Source organism: Ascidiella aspersa, chromosome 5, assembly GCF_963924565.1.
Source record: "Ascidiella aspersa chromosome 5, kaAscAspe10.2, whole genome shotgun sequence".
Lineage (NCBI taxonomy): Eukaryota > Metazoa > Chordata > Ascidiacea > Phlebobranchia > Ascidiidae > Ascidiella > Ascidiella aspersa.
This window is the reverse complement of record NC_139451.1, coordinates 25404584-25424934: the sequence shown is the minus strand read 5'-3', so window position 1 is coordinate 25424934 and position 20351 is coordinate 25404584. Positions and strand designations below refer to the sequence as shown.

At 36.5% G+C, this 20351-nt stretch overlaps 2 protein-coding genes across 2 annotated transcripts in view; both read right to left on the bottom strand.

Moving 5' to 3' along the window:
* Nucleotides 1-6756, bottom strand: part of LOC146145606 (cubilin-like) — a 97569-nt gene extending 90813 nt beyond the window's left edge. The window contains exons 1-10 of the mRNA XM_083390329.1: nt 6673-6756; nt 6027-6130; nt 4917-5064; nt 4181-4322; nt 3649-3780; nt 3445-3540; nt 2756-2874; nt 1755-1941; nt 1106-1221; nt 286-391 (exon numbers count right to left, since the gene is read on the bottom strand). Coding sequence (XP_083246455.1) covers nt 286-391; nt 1106-1180 — 181 coding nt within the window. The 5' untranslated portion in view covers nt 1181-1221; nt 1755-1941; nt 2756-2874; ... (4 more) ...; nt 6027-6130; nt 6673-6756. The remainder of the gene's footprint in view (nt 1-285; nt 392-1105; nt 1222-1754; nt 1942-2755; nt 2875-3444; nt 3541-3648; nt 3781-4180; nt 4323-4916; nt 5065-6026; nt 6131-6672) is intronic.
* Nucleotides 1717-10354, bottom strand: LOC146145605 (cubilin-like). Its single transcript, XM_083390624.1, has 12 exons — nt 10345-10354; nt 9743-9851; nt 8726-8858; nt 8231-8392; nt 6673-6777; nt 6027-6130; nt 4917-5064; nt 4181-4322; nt 3649-3780; nt 3445-3540; nt 2756-2874; nt 1717-1941 (listed from the first exon to the last, which is right to left on the bottom strand). Exons 1-12 carry the CDS (start codon nt 10352-10354, stop codon nt 1717-1719), a joined length of 1485 nt encoding a protein of 494 aa, XP_083246750.1.
* Nucleotides 10355-20351: the final 9997 nt, after the last annotated feature.

The following is a 20351-nucleotide window of genomic DNA, read 5'->3' as shown; positions in this document are numbered from 1 at the left end:
AAGAGAGTGCAGAGCCACATGTAGGACATAGTCAGACATTGTAACAGTATTATCAGTCCTTAAACGCCATGCACTTCAAAACACATAAAAGCAAACTTTGTGGTTATGTCAAAAAGGTATTTAAACAAACTAGAAAGCAAACAACCACAAGCCCAATATTGTGAGAAGCAATAACACAGTTTGAACACTGCACAATACTTAATTGTAAATGAGAAAGCTACAGTTTATATAGGTGTTACTCCAAGCAAGCAAGTCTATAACTTTGTTGTTTACATGAGTACATACCAATTTGATGCGCAGATGCAGACTGGCCATCGTGAATTTGCAAAAAGTCGTTGACACAGTTTTCAGAGTTCTCAATGTCAAATACAGGAAAGGTGAGATCAATAACCTTAAAGCAAAAATGTACTAGTGAATTTATAAAAACTAGTGTGAAACATGATTGTTTTCCATACGAACCTACATGACCCAAATAAAACGCCTATTATACCATGTTTGCCACTTTACCACAACAACCTGCATTCTTATCACATGGAAAAACATCTATTTAAAAAACCACCTACCATATCAATTAATTTTAGTATGTAATTTCTGTAGGGCCCCATCGCCCATATGTTTGGAGCAAAAATCAGGTAAAAAAAGCGAAAAGTAAAGAAAAAATTGACATATAACAGGCAGCTTCTGGTTTAAAATGCTTGGGAAGAGCATTTCAATGCAGAACAGTCAAACTGCAATGAGCTCCGGAACACAATACACAGTTTTTTTTTATTAATTTTAATTAAAATAATAAAGCCATAATATTCAGTAAAATCGATATTTCGTGGTTAACAAACATATTGCTGAAAGTGTTGAACCATTTGTCAACAACAAAATGTTCATTTTATTAAATATTAGGGCTTTATTATTTTCATTGAAGTCAAACTCCACCTTTCCAAGGTGTCACTTGATAGACCCAGGCACATGTAACCCTCCCTATCACTTTACCCGACTTATCTAGTAACAACACATTAAAAAAGATAAACAAAAAGGAAAATGAAAAGAAAGAATGTGGCATATAACTAAATAGTAGGTAACTGCATATCATTGCAGATCAATCAAACTCCACCTTTCCAAGTGACACTTGAATGACCCAGGCACAGTTGAGAGAAGGGGCATAATTCAGCCCGGGCACTTGTGGCATGCTGAAGGAACCCGAATCCCCACTGTACCAGCCTCCACAACCTAAACAAAAGGTGATAAACCTTTGTTGTGTGCTACAGAAAATAAAAAAACTTGGCGTACATTTTTTTAGTTGATTGATGTACCAGCATGAAGTGAATTTCTGAAGGTTGACAATTCATGTTAATATTGCCCAGTCATCACACCAAGTTAATCAATCAAGGGGACAAGAATAAATAAAATAGCTTTATCTTTAAGACAAGTTTACTCAAGGATCTCACAATATCTCCTTTTTTTTTAAAAGCAGAATATTTATTTTTTATTTCTAAAAAACAATGAAAATCAACAAATAATATTTAAAAACAGCTCTTCTGGTATTTAGAATTCTTACACAACGTTACGGCAAGAAAAACACGCTACAACGGCAACCTATTCAAGTCGCCTTCTGGGTGAAAGACACCTTAGTTTCGAGGAACTGTGTTTGATAACATTATTAATATTATGCCTGGTAGCAAAAGTATGGATTTTTTCGAAGCCCGTCTTACAAAATTGTTCTAGTTAGTAGGAGCCATACAACTGAAAATTGTTCCAGTTACTTGATTGGTCGTTTTCGCAGTTTGTCCCTCCGTGCCCCGCTGTACAAGAGCATGAGTATCCGTTAACACCGTCGATACAGGTGCCTCCCGATTGACAAGGAGAGCTGACACACTCGTCTATGTTGTTACTGCAAGTGTTTCCGTCCCATCCAGGAAAGCAATCACACAGCTCTAAACCACCGATGCTCTGATGCAAAAGATATAAAAATTTACATATTTTAAGTTGATTAACTAAAGAGTATACTTGTAAAATTGTTATTTTGTCGGAAAACAATTTTACAAGTGTGGCAATGTCTGGCAGCAACAGCATTTTCATTGAAGAGTATACACACCAAAACTATAATTTTTTACACAAAACTGTTGATTTTTAGGTAGCACAATTGTACTGTTCAATTTGATAACAATTTATTTTACATATATATAACAAAACCTTTGATTTAATAATAACATATACTTCTGTTGTAACATTTTGTCAAAACATAAAAATTATAACAAATTTCTAAGGTTGTTTGACTAAAGTATACATATAGCTGTCTTCTAGTGTCACACAAAACTATTAACTTTTCGAATAACGCATTTGTACTGGTAAATTTGATAACAATGACTTTATCATATACAAAAAAATTGTTTTGGGATATACCAACAAACACTTTTTTGTTGCTTTGCATAACATTAAGGTAAAATTACACCTTTTCCAAATAAACTTGGCAATATATGCCTACTAAAAATATAAAAAAAACATTATTGTATTAAGCAACGTTCCGCAAAGTTGTATACTAACTAACTCACAATGATCCTAAAAAGTGAAATGCATTGATAATAACTGTTTATGCCCAATGCCCATGTATAACAACAATATACATAAAGGAAATGGAATGATATAAATGGGAAAATTAGTAGGTATACACAGCATGCATTTTTCTCCATTTAATGTTGCGTTTTTACTAGTGTGATGCTGTTTTCTTTACTCTGGCTTGGTTAGTCAATCCCACAACACTTACCGTGCACTGCCCATTCTGACATGAACTTGCGCAATCGATAGGAGTGCATCCGTTGGAACCGAACCCATTGCCAGTGTAGCCAGGCGGGCAGTCACAGAACACTACAGTTGGGCCAATCGCTGAAACAAGACATGGAATTGGTTTCATGACTTAACACTTGAGAATATCAATATATAAAGGTACACTATGCACATATCTGTAACGTAGCTTGATAATGAATCTCAAATCCAAAAATGTTGAGTAAATCGACATGATCTTAAAAAGAAATTTCAATGCGAAATTGTATCATCGTTAGTTAATGTGACACATTAATTATTATCAAGTAATACCGTAGAACTCTTTAAAACAAAGGTAAAAACATTTTTCAGCAGATGCTATTACGGAAAAGAAAAACAATAGTTTTTTCACAGATGAATTAAAAACTAATACAACTTCAATCACCATGACACAAATTTCAATTTTAAAAAGAATTGATCTCCTTCACAAAAAAAGGTGAAAATAAAGAAACACTTGACACAACAAACATGTTATGCAATTGTTTGACTATAAAAGCTATGAGTGCTATCTCCAACTGTCCAACTGGGTCACATATTAACTACAATATAAAGCCACTTCAACCCCTACTTTTATTTCAAGTCAATAAACTTGTTGCATCAGATCGAAATCATTAAAACCATAAAAGTATTTACCTGGGTTTACAGAGCATGTGGCCAGAGAATTACAACCGCCGTTGTTCACTGTACATGGGTCTAGTGGGGTACACACAAAACCATCGCCGGTGTAACCTAAAAAATTCAAGAACTTTGTAAAAATGTCAGTAGCAATAATCACATAGCAGGTGTATATATAATAAAGGCAATCAGAAATATTGCTGGTATATCCCTACATTATACCGGATGGGCATGAACCACAGTAGAATGAACCAGGAGAGTTATGGCAAATAACGACAGGAACCAAGGAGCAACCGCCGTTGTTTGTGGCGCACTCGTCGATGTCAGTGCAAGCCCAACCATCACCCACAAAACCTGAAAGTAGAAATTATATGCATTTTTGTGATCGGGCAGTTTACAGTAAACCTTGTAGATGTTTTTGGTGGGTTATAAAACATTGAAAAGATAAACAGGCATGTAAAGTTTAAGGACATTTTGCAAAAATATGTTAATATATACACCAAAAGAGCCCTGCTTCACAAAGATTATTTTAATAAACACTTTGGTTAATACTATAGTGGTACACCCCAGACTAACTGAATCTGTCAATCAACGATGCAAGCAGGGCAGGCTAGAAAAACATCTAGCCTGCAGTGCAGTTCAAACTCAGGACAAATTTTATCGTGACTGTCGCTCTACCAACTGAGATACACACTTACACAGGCTCAAAGGGAGAGTCAAGAATATTTTTCAAATTATCATAAGTGTTACCAACCATTGGGGCAGGGTCCACAGGTGTACGATCCTGGGTTGTTATAGCATTGCACTTCTGGGTTTTTCGAACATGGTTTCTCCAGGCACTCATTCTTATCTTGTGTACAGGCAGGACCGGCTCCATCTACAACTTGCCACCCTTCCTATAAAAATAATAGTTGGCAAATAGATTGAGTTCAGAACATCCTAATTACAAAGCACCATTTTTTTTGTTTTTAACTGCTTTCTTAAGGCACTATCATATTTGTCTATAATTTTCTTTGGAAATAATACATGAACATTTTTTTTTACAAATGTATAATTGTCTTCTGAGTTTTGACCTAAAACATGACAATAAGATGCATTTTTGTAGATTTTTTGTTGCAAAGTCCTTTAAATATGTTATTATTGGCACCTTCAAATTTATTTATTTAATGCAGTAAAAACAAACAAATGGTCCTCCTTTAAATATCATTACCTTTATATCTAAAGACATATTTGAAAAACAAGGACATTTAGCTTTCTGGATAAATGCTTTGTATCATAATGGTTTTTGGTTGTAGTAAGATCTAGTAAGAATATCAAAGGCGATCAAGTACAAAATCAGTGTTGAAAATAAGTAAAGAGTTATTTGAAAGGTTCAAAATGCTACCCATTTTGTTTTGGCTTGGATGAATGTATTTCACTAATTTGACTTTATTAAACTGTTTTAACCGGTGTCTTACAATGAAATATGAACATGAATAATGCTTACTCACATCACAAACACAGGAATACTTTGGAGTACTTGGGTCATCCCTTGGGTTGTCAATGCACAGGCCGTGGACACACTTGGCATTTCCGTCTGAACAATCGTCAAACTGGGAGGTGCAGAAAGGCCCAAAAAAGTCGGGAGGGCAGCTACATCTGAAGAATGCCAAAAAAATGGATACAAATGAATTAACTATATGTTCAACTTGAGATCCCCAAAGTATTTCAGAAAATTTCTGACCTAATTTAAACAATGTTTTTTTTTTAAATTGAAGGGCGATGAGGCAAGAAATTAACTCACATTCTGTAAGGTATATATCCAGGGTTTTTATTAAGTTTGGCTTTGGTGGTGGCTTTAAAAGTTTTAAGTAACCACAACTATTATATTAAAGTATGTATAAAACAGCTAATTGTTCACTGTAGTTAGAAGTAAGCTATACTTTAGGAGACCATTTCCGTCCTTAAATATATTATAAAATAGTACTTATGTCACATAAACTTTGGATTTGCATAGTTATTCATACAGCAAGGCAAGATAGGCAAAGTAATAGCTGGCTTGTTACTTTGTTACTATGACAAGTAACAATTTTAAGGAGGGTTCTTCTGACAAATATTTATTCTGTGCCGACGTTTCATTCCCTATTCAGGCAATCTTCTTCAGGGCAAACTAACAAACCTTGCAGAAAGGTATACAGGGAAAGAATTAGAAGGCTGCAGCCGGTTATCATGTTCTCATGTTATTCGCGCCTTGTTACCTTTTTTCGCCTTGTTTTGCCACCTTGGTTTTTCGTCGTTTTTCTTCACTGCATATATACTTTTCTGGTTAATTTGCCCTGAAGAAGATTGCCTGAATAGGTAATCGAAACGTTGGCACAGAAATATTTGTCAAAAGAACCCTCTTTAAAATTGATATAATGCCTGGCAGCAACAGTATATTCTTTGACAAGTAAATAACTAATTCAAAAATGTCCCACTTGCAAATATTTAAAATGTAACATGCAACTATCTTTATTGTCATTAGTCAGGTTGGTGGGTGTTTGTTCTACAATAAAGATATGTACAAAACCCATACCATCACTTTTGGTAACAAGGCAAATCAAACAGCAGTTATTACTTACTGGAAGCTGCCCTGTGAATTGGTGCAAGTTCCACCATTCTGGCATCCCCAACCAATTGACGCAAAGCGAGAACATTCATCAACATCTTCATTACATGTGGGACCCTTCAAACATTGTTGGTTAATTACAACAAAAGTTTCTTTATTTTTCTTTTAATTAGTTTTTGCTAACCTATCAATGTAATGTACATTACTAACCTATACCTTTTAAACTGGTGTTGATATGTTGAAATGAAATTAAACATTACATTTTCATACACATTATTTTGATATTTTACACAAATATATCACCTTATAAAACATTAAGGTGTGTTGGCTAAACATTAGCGCCAGAACACTTAACATAGTGTTCTGATGCCAAATTGAAAATTTTGGGTTTTGGCTACACATGGATTTTTATTTAGCCTAAAATTGTGTGCAGCTGTTATAAACATACTGCTCAAATTTACCTAGCTGTAAGGCGTTCAATTAGAAAAAATACTTGAATGGCAGTAAACTAATTTACTCTCGAAAGCCATATAGCTATCGAAAGCCCTTTTAGCGTTTAAACACATTTTATGGAAAATGCGCAGGTATGACTGTAGCTGAGGGTGCAACTACCCCACATGCCAAACTTTCCAATCTGGTTCACATAAAAGCTTGAATACCTGCCATTGGTCTGTGCACTGGCAAAGAAAGTCGTCATAAAGATCGATACAAGTTCCCTGGTGGAGGCATGGGGACAAAGCACAGTTGTCGTCGTTCTCAAGTTTCTAACATAAGAAAAACATATGACTATTTTGGCAACAATAAAACAAAATAGTTCACAAAGAAAGGCAAATTAAAGCAGAAAAAAAAATAACAATAAAAAATAGTGGTAAAGAAAGCAAATGGTGTTAAAGAACTTCTATCTGTACAAGAAACAAATTTTTTTTTTTGCTAAAAGTCAATCTTTTTTGTAGTAATAATTCTCATCGCTTTGTTGTTGAGTTACATTTAATCTAAAACCAACAAAACCAAACATCAAGTTGGAAGTTAAAATTATTTTGTGCCAATTCTTAATATCAATGCTATGTTCCGTTCACTCTGATATTTTTTGCAACACAAACAAAATGACTCACGTTTTGTAGATCTGTAACTATTCCTTGCAGAGTTGCAAACTAAAAACAACAGTAAAAACTAAAATAAAACACAGCATGTTTTAAAACACAAAATAACAAGTGAAAATCGTTTTCATTATGGAAGACCTCGAAGAGATCTCGCGGGTGCACGGCCGAAAAAAATGGGGTGACTGGGTACAATTGAGATGAAAAGTGCACCCCGCTATTATAACATATAGGAAAACCGGGTGCATATTTATTTTCTAGGGATGCAGGTCTGGTGTCTGTTGAAAAAAAATCGCGGGTGCACTTGCCATACTTTCCATAGTGGTGGAAGGGGCTTTTTGCCCTGAACACTCAGGTACGGTACGCAAATAGACCTGTTAGTAATTTTACATTGATTTGATTATAGGGGTTAGGGTTCGCCAGATTGTAATATTAAAGAAAGAGGCTATTTGCCCGGCAACCGGTTACCGAACTTCGAAATTTAAGTACAGTAGCCGAACCAATTTTTCATATATGGAAGAATGAGCCAGTCACCGAAGTTCGAAATTTAAAGTTCAGTAAATGGCTATAGAACTGGTTTGCAACTAAAAAGTACCCTCTTCTGCACATTATTTGGGCTCAGGGGTCGGTTAGTGAGGGTAATACTATTTACGGAATGATGAATGGTCGGAATGGTCGGAACGCTCACTAATTTAAGTGTTACCCCGTTAAAACAATTATTAAACCAACGCACAATATTTGGGTTAAGGTGGGGGTTAGCGTTTGGGTGAAGGTGGTCAAGTGTTATTATATTTAATAATAATACTGTGAGCGTTCCGACCATTCCGACCATTCATCATTCCGTAAATTAGTGTTACCCGTTAGTGTTTGGGTGAGGGTGGGTCAAGTATTATTATTCAGTAATATTGCTTAAACTATACCCACCTAAACCACCCAAACCCAAACGCTAACTTGCAGACTAAACCAAATAATGTGCGTTGTGGTAAGATTCTAGACCAGCGCCAAATAGCCTTAGTAAGTGTCTGTTGGCCATTAGTGATTATATATCGATTTCCCTACTTTGATTTAGGGGTAAATAGCTTCTTACTTTTATTATCGCTAAAATACAATTTTAGCTTACTTGGCTTTCTAAACTTCCCAATCTGCTATCCAGGCTAGTAGTATCGGTCTTTAGAGACGCAATGTCATCTCGGTTGTCATTCACTTGAGTCTGAAGTCCAGGGGGTATGTCACCACCCCCATTTTCCTTAATATACGCGATGTCGTCTTGATTGACTTGAACCTTTGAGAAAATGCAAACATTGAAAAGTTTACGCGCGAAAATAAATCTTTTTTCTAGCTGTTGGTATCCAATACATTGTTTGGCGCAAAGAGATCTCTTTGGTTTGGCGAAGATATTTTAAAAGTCGTCGAAACGAACTGAACTCAAAAAACTTCACAAACTAGTTTTGGAGCATTTTATACAAATAGTAATTAAACCTGATCTGTTTTTCATGATAGTTTAAAGATTCGAACCGCAACTTAATCAAACATTTAGATTAGAAGAACTTTTAGTAGACTACAGTTTTTTGAAGGCTGTAAAAATATTTTCACTGATAAAAACAAGCCTTTTTACCTGTTCCATCAAAACAATCAAGTCCATGTCGTTCAGGTTTATTCGCCCCAGTTGCCCGTCGCTTTTAAAGGTAATATTATAACTCGGACCTGTCTGAAAGAACAGGTGACCGCCAGAGGTGTACATGCGTGGTCTGCAAAATTGACAGAAATACAATTAACAGGTTATTATTTCGCCTTCGTGTAGGGTATACCTTACACACACTAAATCGACGTCAATCATTTTAAATAAAATGCAAGTTAAACTTGCACAGTGCATGATAGGCCTACTTCGCCCATGCAACGGTTTGGTCAACTTCATAACATCAAACAAAAGCCGCATTTCTCAATTAAACGTCGAAGCAAATAGTGTTTTAATTTAAACGTGCTTTTGCACAACCTAGCTGTATCAGGCCAAGGAGGATTACCAAATTAAATCGCAGGTTGTCAAGCACATGTAGTAAAAATTATAAAAATAGCTGAAGTCGAGTCTCTTGCCGTATTAACCTTCATGTAAGCTAAGCGGTAAAGCGGCTGCGTAATGAAACAAACAAAACGTCCTTACCAGATTTGTCCGACAAAACTGCCTTTTAGTGAAATGTTTCTTCTGTTAAAAGGTATTAGTTAAACTTGCCAACCCCTGATTATTGCAACTCTCTATATGCATTTGTTTTCATCTCATGAAATTTTGCAGCTATATGCTAAAACGCAAAGTCTATAACCAAAATCAGCCACGAATTATAAAGTTTAGCTTAGTGGTAATTTTTTGACGAATTGGGCTTGTAAATAATTTTCAAAACATATAGAACAATCGGCATATCGTCCTAGGCCTAAACACGCGGAAAACAATCAAGAGCTGGAGCGCGTTAGCAACTAACGTAAATACGTAAAGTTAATGTATATTTGTTTAAAAAACACAAGCAATATAGCCTACTGCAATAATTAATTTGTAGCTGGCTTTGGAACAGCACAAACGAATTTCGAGCTAAATAAAGTAACAGCGCAGCGCGACTTGTTAAGTTTGCAGGGGGTTTCTTACTGTGCATCAATTGTGTATAAAGTCGCAGAGGCCTTTTGCGCCTGCTTTTCCGAGAATGAAGACACAGCGGCTACGTAATTGTCATCTTCTTCGTATCTTTCGCATTTGCCTGGGGTGAAAACCAAAGGAAAGATGGCAAGAAATAGCAGAGATAAAGTACTTTTTTGGAAAAGTTTCATGCTGCCGGGTTTACTTCGGCATTTCTAGGAGAACAAAAGTTTTCGCCGTAGACCTGCGATAGAAAATCACTTTTTCCTATTTGGTCAACAGTGGTCGCACAAGACCAGACAATGGCGAAATACGGCCAGCGGGTCGGATCTTTACATTAGCCTACATATTATAGACTTCTTTCTACTCTTAAAATATTTTTTATACTGATTTTTTTTTAAACCTGTCACACACTTAATAATATGTGTATTTTAAAATTTATTTTCCTTTTTTGAACAGGCCATCCATGACTATTTCTTATTCTCATGCGCCCTGTCATTCTGTTTTTTAGCCACAACAATTTAATATGAAACAATGAACTACTCGGAACGAATCAACTTTCCCTGTAGCAAAACTACGCTACATAACATTATTTAAGCCGGGTAAAACATTACGTACAGCCATGTTTCATTATCGAACCTTTCACTTCAACATTATATTATACGCACCCTGTCATAAAAAATTGCCAACTCTTGCACAATACTACAGTTGAAATAACCATGAACATTTATAGCAGGGACTTTGTTTTGCTTGGGGTACCTACCCTAGAAAATAAGGAAACATACGCGACACAGTTTTGGACAAAATAAGGCTTCCTAACTTTTATAATTTAGTGTGATTGGTTGTCTGCTTTTAGGGGTGCTCTTTACAATAAGACAAGTAAATTTATAAATTCTTAGTTTGCAGGTAAGCGTATTATCAAGCCATGCCCTTCCCAAAAAAAATTCTGGGTTAACGCGACTTTTTATCGCCATTTCCTTTAATGTATAAAGACAAAATTCTATGGTTGCACATTTAAAAAAGAGTTCGGAAGTTTCTTAATTTCTTTGTATCATGACTTCCCGTATTAAGTAGCTTTCTGACGTCATGTTAGTTTCATGAACCCAAAACATAGTTTTAGTTCCGTCCTGTCGGACTGACTACTTACCTATTTGCAATGCTAAATGTTCACAACCAATTTTCTAATCATTCATGTTACACTTTTATATTTTTTTATAGCTCAGATGTCGAAAACAGTTTTTTTAATTTAAATTATATCTTTCTTATTATTTATCTCTTGCGAGTTTCGAATCATTTCTTCTGTGTTTTTTTCCTGAAGTCATGTTATAAGGCATAAATGTCAAAAACATTTTTTTTTTACTTTAAATTATATCTTTCTAATAATTTATCTCTTGAGAGTTTTAAATCATTTTTTCTGTGTTTTTTCTGAACCAACACCTTTACACTATCAAATAAATTAAGTAAGATAAAATTCACTAATAATGCCAAATGAGATCCTAATCAGTAATCTGCCAAATTATATTTTAATTGTTATTTTTTGTTATTAGCTCCTATATCGGCAAACATTTTTTTATCCTTCCACATTATACATAAGACCCAAACAGCACATCCATCGCTCAGTCGGGCATATGCCTTTTGTGGCAGTTTAGTTTACTTGATCAACGTTATGCAAGTGATACGTGCGCCAGAACGGCTTGCAAACAATTTAACGGCGGGCGCAGTTCCTTTTTATCGCATCATATCCAATGCACGCCGCATGCCGCACAGACCCTTAAACGTTTCCATTGCAAACAATGCGACGAGACAAAACGCAAACACGAGATTTAATCCGTGACCTTGACACAAAGAGTCGTTGCTTGGCCTGCTTTCTTGCGTGAAAGTAGAAACCGAACTAAAACAGAAAACCCTTGCACGAAATCGCGTTTTAATGCCTGGTTGGCTATTCCATATAACAGACGTTCCATTTTGTCCTCTGTAGCCAATGCGAATTGCGAAGGGCTGCACATATTTGAACGCCAGACATTATTTTTCCTAAAAAAAGATGCTAAAAAAATCCAAAATATCAAGCACGGCAAAATAACTTACCAGCAACATTCTTAAAGAAACAGAGGTGTTTTTAGTCAAATTGCTGATATTGTTTGGCAATATGCATACTAAAATGGGCACGATGGTAATCATATCTGTTTCGTTTAAAAAAATAAGGTAAAATATAATTTTACAAATTGTCCGCTATTGAACCATTAAAAGAAACATTTTTAATATCATGCATGCTATATTAAAAGCTTAATAAAAAATCAGTCGATCAATGCTAGGGATGGATCTAGGCTTTTTACTGAAAGGGGCTTTAAATCATGTCGTCACAAAGTTAAGTCATGACATGACGTCATGACAAGTCATTATAAAAAAATTTCTGGTCCTCTTTGAAGTCATGTACGAAAATCGACAACTAGTATTGCTTAAAAAAAGGACATGAATTGCGTCTAATTGATATAAATTGACAAAACATTTAATTTAGAAGTAGCCGTGGTGACGTGAAAACACAATTGCTATCCGAAAAATGGTCGATATATTGTCGTTTAATAATATGATGTGGGAAAATAACTTGTCTATGCAATTTCTTAAGCACGGCTCTTTGCCACTCTGGGCGGACGTAACTGTTTTCGGTGGGGCCGCCAGTATGTAATATTTTAACTACAAAAAAACGCAAGTTTGTTGATTTCAACATGACTTAAGATAACTTCCTTGTTTGCTTTGCGACATATTTTCATGAACCGTAAACTGGGTGCACAAAATGTGGAATGCCCATGCAAGAGGACAAACACATTCTGGAAACGCAATTCATTTTATCGTTTATTTAGTTAAAGGAGTAGTGTTTGTATTGAAACAACAGCAAACGTTTGCGCGAAGGCGAAGGATGAGTTGTGCTACCAACAATTCTCTAAAACACGCTGAATACATTACAAAGCTATACGAGATTTAGGTTAAGCCTAAAGTTGATACAGCTCACCTACTAATTTTCATAAACTTGCAATATCCCGTTCATCATACATAGGCTAAACGTAACCATTGTTGCATTAAAATTAATGTTTAATATTGCTTCTAGTTAATTTGTAACTAATCTTTTTTCGGCTTGTTATTACGATTTGAATATATGCAGCCTTGCTTGTATAGCATAATCTCAAATGTTATATTTAGTAGTGCATTCCTTTAAATAAGATATTTTATAAGATGCTGGTTTCGCATTTTCATAATCCATACATATTTACACTTTACAATGTGTATGTGCATCAATAACAGTGTACAGTTCAAAAGAAACATGATTTTAGATTTGCGGCCTCTTTGCGAATGCTATTTATTAATAGAGACACTTTTTAACGAGAAGTTGAGCTAGTATTGCCTGCGGCCCTCTCTTGTTCAATTTATTTTCTGCTTTACCTTGTCATATTTTATACCACTGTACCAACAGGTTTGTGTGGTATATAATAAATTGAAGCGTATTCACAATACATTTAAGCGTGTCGAAAGATTGCTATTATACGCTTGAAACATCGAAAGGACAATTCGTGTCAAGTGTTACAGCTTTTATTTTAATAGTTGTGAAAGTAGAATAATTTTCTAACCGGAACGCATACTTTTTGTAGAAATGACGTCACGAAGTTGCGTCATAACGTGACGTCTAAAATAAGTAACTTGAGGAAACCCGATCTACAAAAATGTGAGAATCCATCATGTTATTCAACACCTTTGCATGTTACGTTGTAGCATGTACTTTGCCAATTTGTTATCCCCGTGGTAATGCCGACGATTATTTAAAACGAATGTGGCAATTAACAATTAAGTATTTTTGTTCGGCAGGCTATTTACTCCCCAAATCTCAAGGGAATCCCACTGAACCATACCAGAAGCGAAAACAGTGACCGAACTGCTTATTTTCTTAAATATATATATGATATATCCCTAATTGTATATTCTTCGATATCTCATTGTATTCACGTTACAAAGTTTTATCAACGTTGGTATGCGGGAAACGAAATAGTATGTTGTTTTTTTGCGGCCCTTGAGCCACTTTTAGTTGTAAGGCCTGATTTAGGTGGCATTTTATTACTTTATCGATATCTGGTAACCAGGAATCATAAACCCGATACTCCCCTAATTAGAATCGTGTTTTTTTCTTTCTGCCATGTCGTTGGGTTTTTTTCATTATGTAAGCGTTGAATCAACAATTCATACTAAGTGCCATCGCAGCTGTTGCATCACGCAAAAACGACGTAAACATCAGTAGGCCTTCTCCCTAATACCCCTTTAATTTTTTGCCATTAAATAATAGATGTTATGGTTCAATAACTAAAAACATGCCTACGGTATGCTGACCTACGAAGATATGGTACGCACTATTAAAGAAGATCATTTAAGCCGCTGATTTTCATTTAATAAATTTTAATAAAATCATTTGACTATTTCGCATGTATGCACCAGGGTTGTGCTACCCAGGGCTGCGGAGTCGGAGTTGGATTTGGGACTACATGGAGTCGGTTTGTTTTGTGGGTGTCGGACTCGGAACTCGATTAAGACCACGTAAGTGAACCCGAGTCCTAAGTCCGACTTGCGCATGCGCAGTACTGCATTTCGAAACTAATAGTACCGCAATCTGTAAATTGTGGAAATAGAATATATGGTTGAATATTTTTAAACCATGTTTTGTTGGTGGTTGAATTATCTGACACGCTTCTAAGTGGATTGCTGTTTATCCATTTGCGCTTTACTCAACTAAGTTACGTAAATGGGTAAAATACAGGCTGTAGAGTCGGACTCGGCGAAATCGCACATTTGGCCAGAGTCGGACTCGGGTTTTTTAACCGACTCAGCAGCCCGGGAGCTACATATGGCCCGCGGAAGGCTTCCCGCGGCCAGAATACTCTGACGAATATAGCTTTATGGCATACACTATTCGAATAAAACATCTTATCCGCAATCCCACTTGGTCGAGCTTTATCTGCAAGCGAGACGCATAATTCGAAATTAAGTGGTTCAAAGCGGGGTTTCTCGAAAGTTCTGTCCGCAACTCCATTCAACGCATTACGTGACCTCTATGGTGGCCCATGACTGCCATCCTGTTTTTTTCAATTTTTTTGAAAAAAATTATTAAATAAATAAAAAAGCACTTGAAAAAATATTATTGAAAAAAAAATTAAAAAAAAAATAGAAGAAAAAATAAATAAAATAATTTTTTTTAATTTATTTTTTTTATTTATTTAATACCGGTAATTTTTTTAAAAAAATTGAAAAAAACAGGATGGCTGTCATGAGCCACCATAGACCTCTTTCGCGTTTGTTAGTGAAAAACAGTTTATTTTCATGTTTTCGATTTCAACGTGTTTCCCTGGCGTTTATATAGAGCGGATATCGAATTAGATTTTAGTTTCGCCAGCTTGACATTTGTACAACGAAATGCAGGCCAAAAATCAATTTATATAAATACAAAGCCGTTTTGTTAAATTTATGAACTTAACAAACTGTGTGTTTTGCTTTTTGTGGCCCTTGAATCACTTTGAGTTGTTAGACCTGATTTAAGTGGTATTTAATAATACAAGAAATTATAAACCTGATATTTCCCGAAATAGAACAGTGCTTTTTTCTGCCATGCCGTTGGTTTTTCGATTATGTAAGCGTTTAACAATTCATACCAAGTGCCACCGCAGCTGTTGCATTACACAAAAATGACGTAAATATCAGTTGACCTTCGCCCTAATATCCTTTTCACTTTTTGCCAATAAATAATATATGTTATGGTTCAATAACCCAGGCCTGTATAGCATTTAAAAATGCCCACGGTATAATGACGTACAACGATATGGTACGCTCTCTCAAAGGGATCATTTAGGCTTTTGGTTCTTTGAAGCGATCGAACTGCAATATTATATAATGTAATTGGAGACTATTGGTTATGCGGCGCTATGCAAAACCATTTATATGCGAGTATGAAAAGACAAAGGCAATGAAACACATTTGAAGTGTGAGGTATCAACTCTTTATCATTGTATGGCTATTACGCTCTTTAGCAAAACGAGTTACAAAAAACACGCCGACGATCCGCAGTTCGCCAACCCTCGTATAAGTTGCACGAAAATATGCAGACGATTGAAGATAAACGGCCCTTTGCAATAAATGTAAGCCAGATGAAAGGCGTAAAATTGAGATGGGTGTGTAAACTAAAGAACAAGGTTAGCGCCCAAACTTTAAACACTTTCGTGCACCCGAATCAATATAATTGCCTTTTCCTTCGGCAATATTTTCACAGGGCGCCTTTGTTTGTTGGTGAAAGCACTTTGCGCGCAAGCAAAGCTCGGCAATCACAACAGATTGAATCGTGATTGTTTGGGAAACTGAAGATAAATCCACGATAAGGAACTACCTACAAGGGGCGTGTTCTGAAGAAAAATAACTATACGTTAGTCGTTATTGTAAAGGACATCAAGGATTTTGTATGAGTGAGAAATTTCATTGGTGTTTTCCAAACATCTGGAGCGAACGCATTTAAACTGCAGCCGTAAAAAGAACAGGTGTTTTCGAAGCGAAATTTTTTCTTTTTTTTAAATGGAATTATGTTTTTTGCTCAGCAATTTTCAAACAGTAACCGACGACTTAGGTTTAATTTTTAAATAGATATTGATTAACAGACGTATTTAATTGCGAACTGAGCTCTATATAAAGTAGAGCTACAAACCATCGACAGGCAGGTGAAGTTTACTATATTCAATTGTAAAATATAGAATAGGCCTATATAGCTTGTTTAAAGATGAGTGGTCCAACTAATGATATCCGCGAGTTTTCTTTAATAGTGTATATTTATGGCCGCGTCTTTAAATCGAACTCGAAAAATAAAGGTAAATTTATTTTTGATTTGCCCGCGATCAAATCGCCCGGCTACACTTAACTGCATTTTCCCACTTTTTATTTCGCTGCTGTTAGTTTAGTAAATTTTAAATATGAAAATATTAGATTGCTTGCGCCCTAGTTTCGTTCCTGATTTCTTAAACCTTTTGGAGGATAGCGTTTTAGGAATCATTTTTATTAAAAAATATATTTTTTTACATCTCTCGCAGTTGCATATCGTTGCACGAGTTAACTCAAAAGCAGTTTTCTTCAGATAACTTGTTTTACGACGGTAAATTTATGACGTTATCTCTAAAATTTTTAATGGCCTTTTCCAAAAAGTAACAGCGTCCCCCTCTTTATTAAAATTGACGCTTTTTTCTTGTGACTGCGTTTTCAAAAGTTTTTGCAAAAAGAAAATGATTATAGGGGTAGCTAAACATATGTGTGTTCTTTTAAATTAATTTTTAGGGTCGGAACTGTTTCTTGGAAAAACAAAGAATCCAAATTTATATAAATTTTAAAACATAATAAACGAAAAGTATGCTCTTTTGAGCTTCGTGTAAACCTTTTTTACGTTATTTCAGTAGAGCTTAATTAAGGTGTGGTGATAATATTGTGCCAATCCACTTTGTGGTGAAAATAATATATATCAATCCTCCTACAACCACAAATGTATTTGTATAGTAAACGTTTTGCCTACGATTTTTTATGTGCTTCGCGTTACAAACTGTGCTTTATAATTACACACCACTTCTTTCGCAAAAAATATGTTTTTTTAAGATTACTGTACTTTTTGACGTAGCGAACCTGCGAAACGAATTTTTCGACGAAATAGAGTGGGACGATGTTAACACAAAGCAATAATCTTTGTTTATCAAAAACAACTCTTCTGGTATAATAGTAATTTTTAGGCAACGTTTCGGCAACCTATGCAAATTGCCTACGTGTTAATAGTCTTTGTTTACTTTTTGAAAATGTTCAGGTGGCACATGTGTCCTGTACAAACTTACCTTGATTGCGATCATGGCTTGTATAAACAAAAAATATGCCAATGAACCAACCGCGAAATCGTTTTGTATGTGGTTGGTAAAACTATAGGACTAAGTTTTGAAAAATATAAATCAAGGCCAAATAAGGTAAAATCGGACGCTGAAATTGACGTGGGCGTATAGAGGTTGTATTGTTTTAAGTAATTATAGACAGTTAAAACAGTGTTTCTCAACCTTTTTTCGCGGCGGTCCAAAAATTAAAGCGTAAGAAAAACAGAGAAGCTTTGGCGACCCAATTCTCTTAACTGAACGTTTTGTCAGCGAACAAAACGTAAGAAATTGTCATTAATTAGTGCAAATTAAAACAAATATAAACCATTTCTTCGTATTGCTTACGGCAACATTATCAAATTTAGGAGAAATCTTTCTCATAACCAATAGTAATGAATTTAACCACGTGAAGCTGCTGCAGTCGGCGACCCCCCAAATCAATTTTGGTACGCGATAAATAGGTTGGGAAACACTGGTTTACTTGCTTAAAACCTTTGGAAAACTACACCGCGCATTTAAAATGGCGAAGGCCTCTATCCACCAACCTTTGATCGGCGGTACACCTTGCTTTGACGTAACACGCAAACACAGTTCGTCCTACGTTAGGGTTTACCGGGGTCGTGGTGCGATTGAGCAATGCCCGAACACTGTTTAGTGCGTGGCACAGACGGGTTTTACGAGCACGGGTAACAATGCGACGCCTGTTTGTACTCTTCCGATACAAACAGCCCGCATTTTTGCGAGGCAAGTCAAAAACTCGGGCCGAGCAAACAGAAAGAACGCGTGCACTGAAACGCATAGTTTGTGTCGGTTATTGCGCCCATAAATGTTTTTTTTTTTCGATCCCGTAATATTTGTCAAGCACTGGATCAGGGGTTCTTGAACTGTTTTTACCGCGGACCCCGATAAAACATTAGCTCGCTTGTACTAGGGTCGGCATGATTTTGTTAGGGATGGCGTCATAAAACAAATAGACTTATAAAATAAGCTGTTTTCCGTCTAAGAAATGTGATTGAAATGTATCCTGAATACATTTGAGGAGAAGGCGCCAAATTGTTTTGTTTTTCAATTAAACTCTTAAATTTCATTTAGGCCTTGGCGGACCACATACAATTGTCCACATACCCCCGCAGGGTACAGAGACCCTAGTTTAAGAACCCCTACACTATATATTTGCCTGATAAATGGCGTCGAAGCGTAAAAAAGCTCGGGAAAGCATAATTAAACGCGCACTTACCTTGATACAGTAAATGTACGATAACTTTATACCAAACATTCATACAAATTTGTGTACAAACTGTGATCTAGCCCCACTGAAGTTGTTTTACTAAAGGTATTACCACGAAGGCTTAGTTCCATAACTTTAGATTAGAGCCGATATCCAGTGTTGTTACGACTTAAGTCAATCACTGGACTTAAGTGCACTTCTGTTTTTACACGACACAAAACGTATCTAAAGAGCATTTCTTTTACTTATTCTAGTTTGATCATTAATCATTATTTTGAGTTTTATGGACTTGGTTTTAGCAAAGAAATTGGCAAAAAAGTAAAACAGAGAATGGAAAACCTTCCTGATGGTCAGAATGCGAGTTGGCTCAACAACAGCGTGAAACTAAACTTCCAGAACGGCGTTTCTGCGGAGTTTGCAACGAGCCCCTACGAGAGAGCACTGATACCGATTCCGATTTTATTCAGCGCCTATTTGACAGCAGCCGCCATAATCTACGTGGTGAAACAGGAAAAAGTCGAAAAAACGATGGCTTGGACAAACGTGTTGGGTGTGATAGCGCCTTTCTTTCATCTATTAATGCTTTGCTTGTTATGCATGGACGTGTATAACAGCAACGCTATGGCGACAATATGCAGGCATTTCAAGACGGTGGTGGTTTCTTTCAACGGCGTCACAAAAGTCGCCGTTTTCGGTGCGCTCTGGATCCGACAGTGGACACTTCACAAGAACCCGGTTTTCAAGTTTAACCCGCTGCTTAGAAAAATCGTCGCCGTCATGAGCTACGTAAGTTTACTAGGGCTGGTGCTCAACCCTATAGCGCAGGCGGTGCTGACCGATTTCAGACCGGCTTTCTTCGCGGCAAGAGGCTGCGTTCTGGCGCGTGGCACTTCGCCTATTTCCATCGGCGGTTCCTACATCGTCTACTCGGCGTGCCAGATCATGTTGCTCATACTGGCCCTCATACCCCTCGTTACACATCTGCGGCACAACATGTTCACCAGGGCGGCGCCCATCCACGAAGCAGTAAAGCGCATTTCCGCCTGCACCAGTGTCGCCGTCGCCTGCGACGTCTCGTTTTTGGCCGTCGGTTTGACGTCCAGCGCTTACGCCGACATCTATTCCATCTCGTTCGTGCCGTTCCTGATGGGCTTCAACTCGTTGATCAGCATCGCGGGGCTTCTGTTCTCGTTCAAAAACTACCGCGAGCGCATTTTTCCATTTAAAGCGCCACGCGTCGCATCGCTCCCTCCAGCGGACAATGCAACGTGCACCATGCCTACACAAGGTGGCGCCACATCATCCAGCCAGAAGCAAAGCAGTTCGGTCGTCGTGCAACCAATTTGAACGATAATTTGTCGCAAACTAGAATAAAAATCGCACTTTTTCAAAGGCTCACTTTTCTTACGAAGCAGGTGCAGAAAAAATTAATATTTATTCAGTAATAACGCAATATTATGTCAGCTTTGTGCAGTGA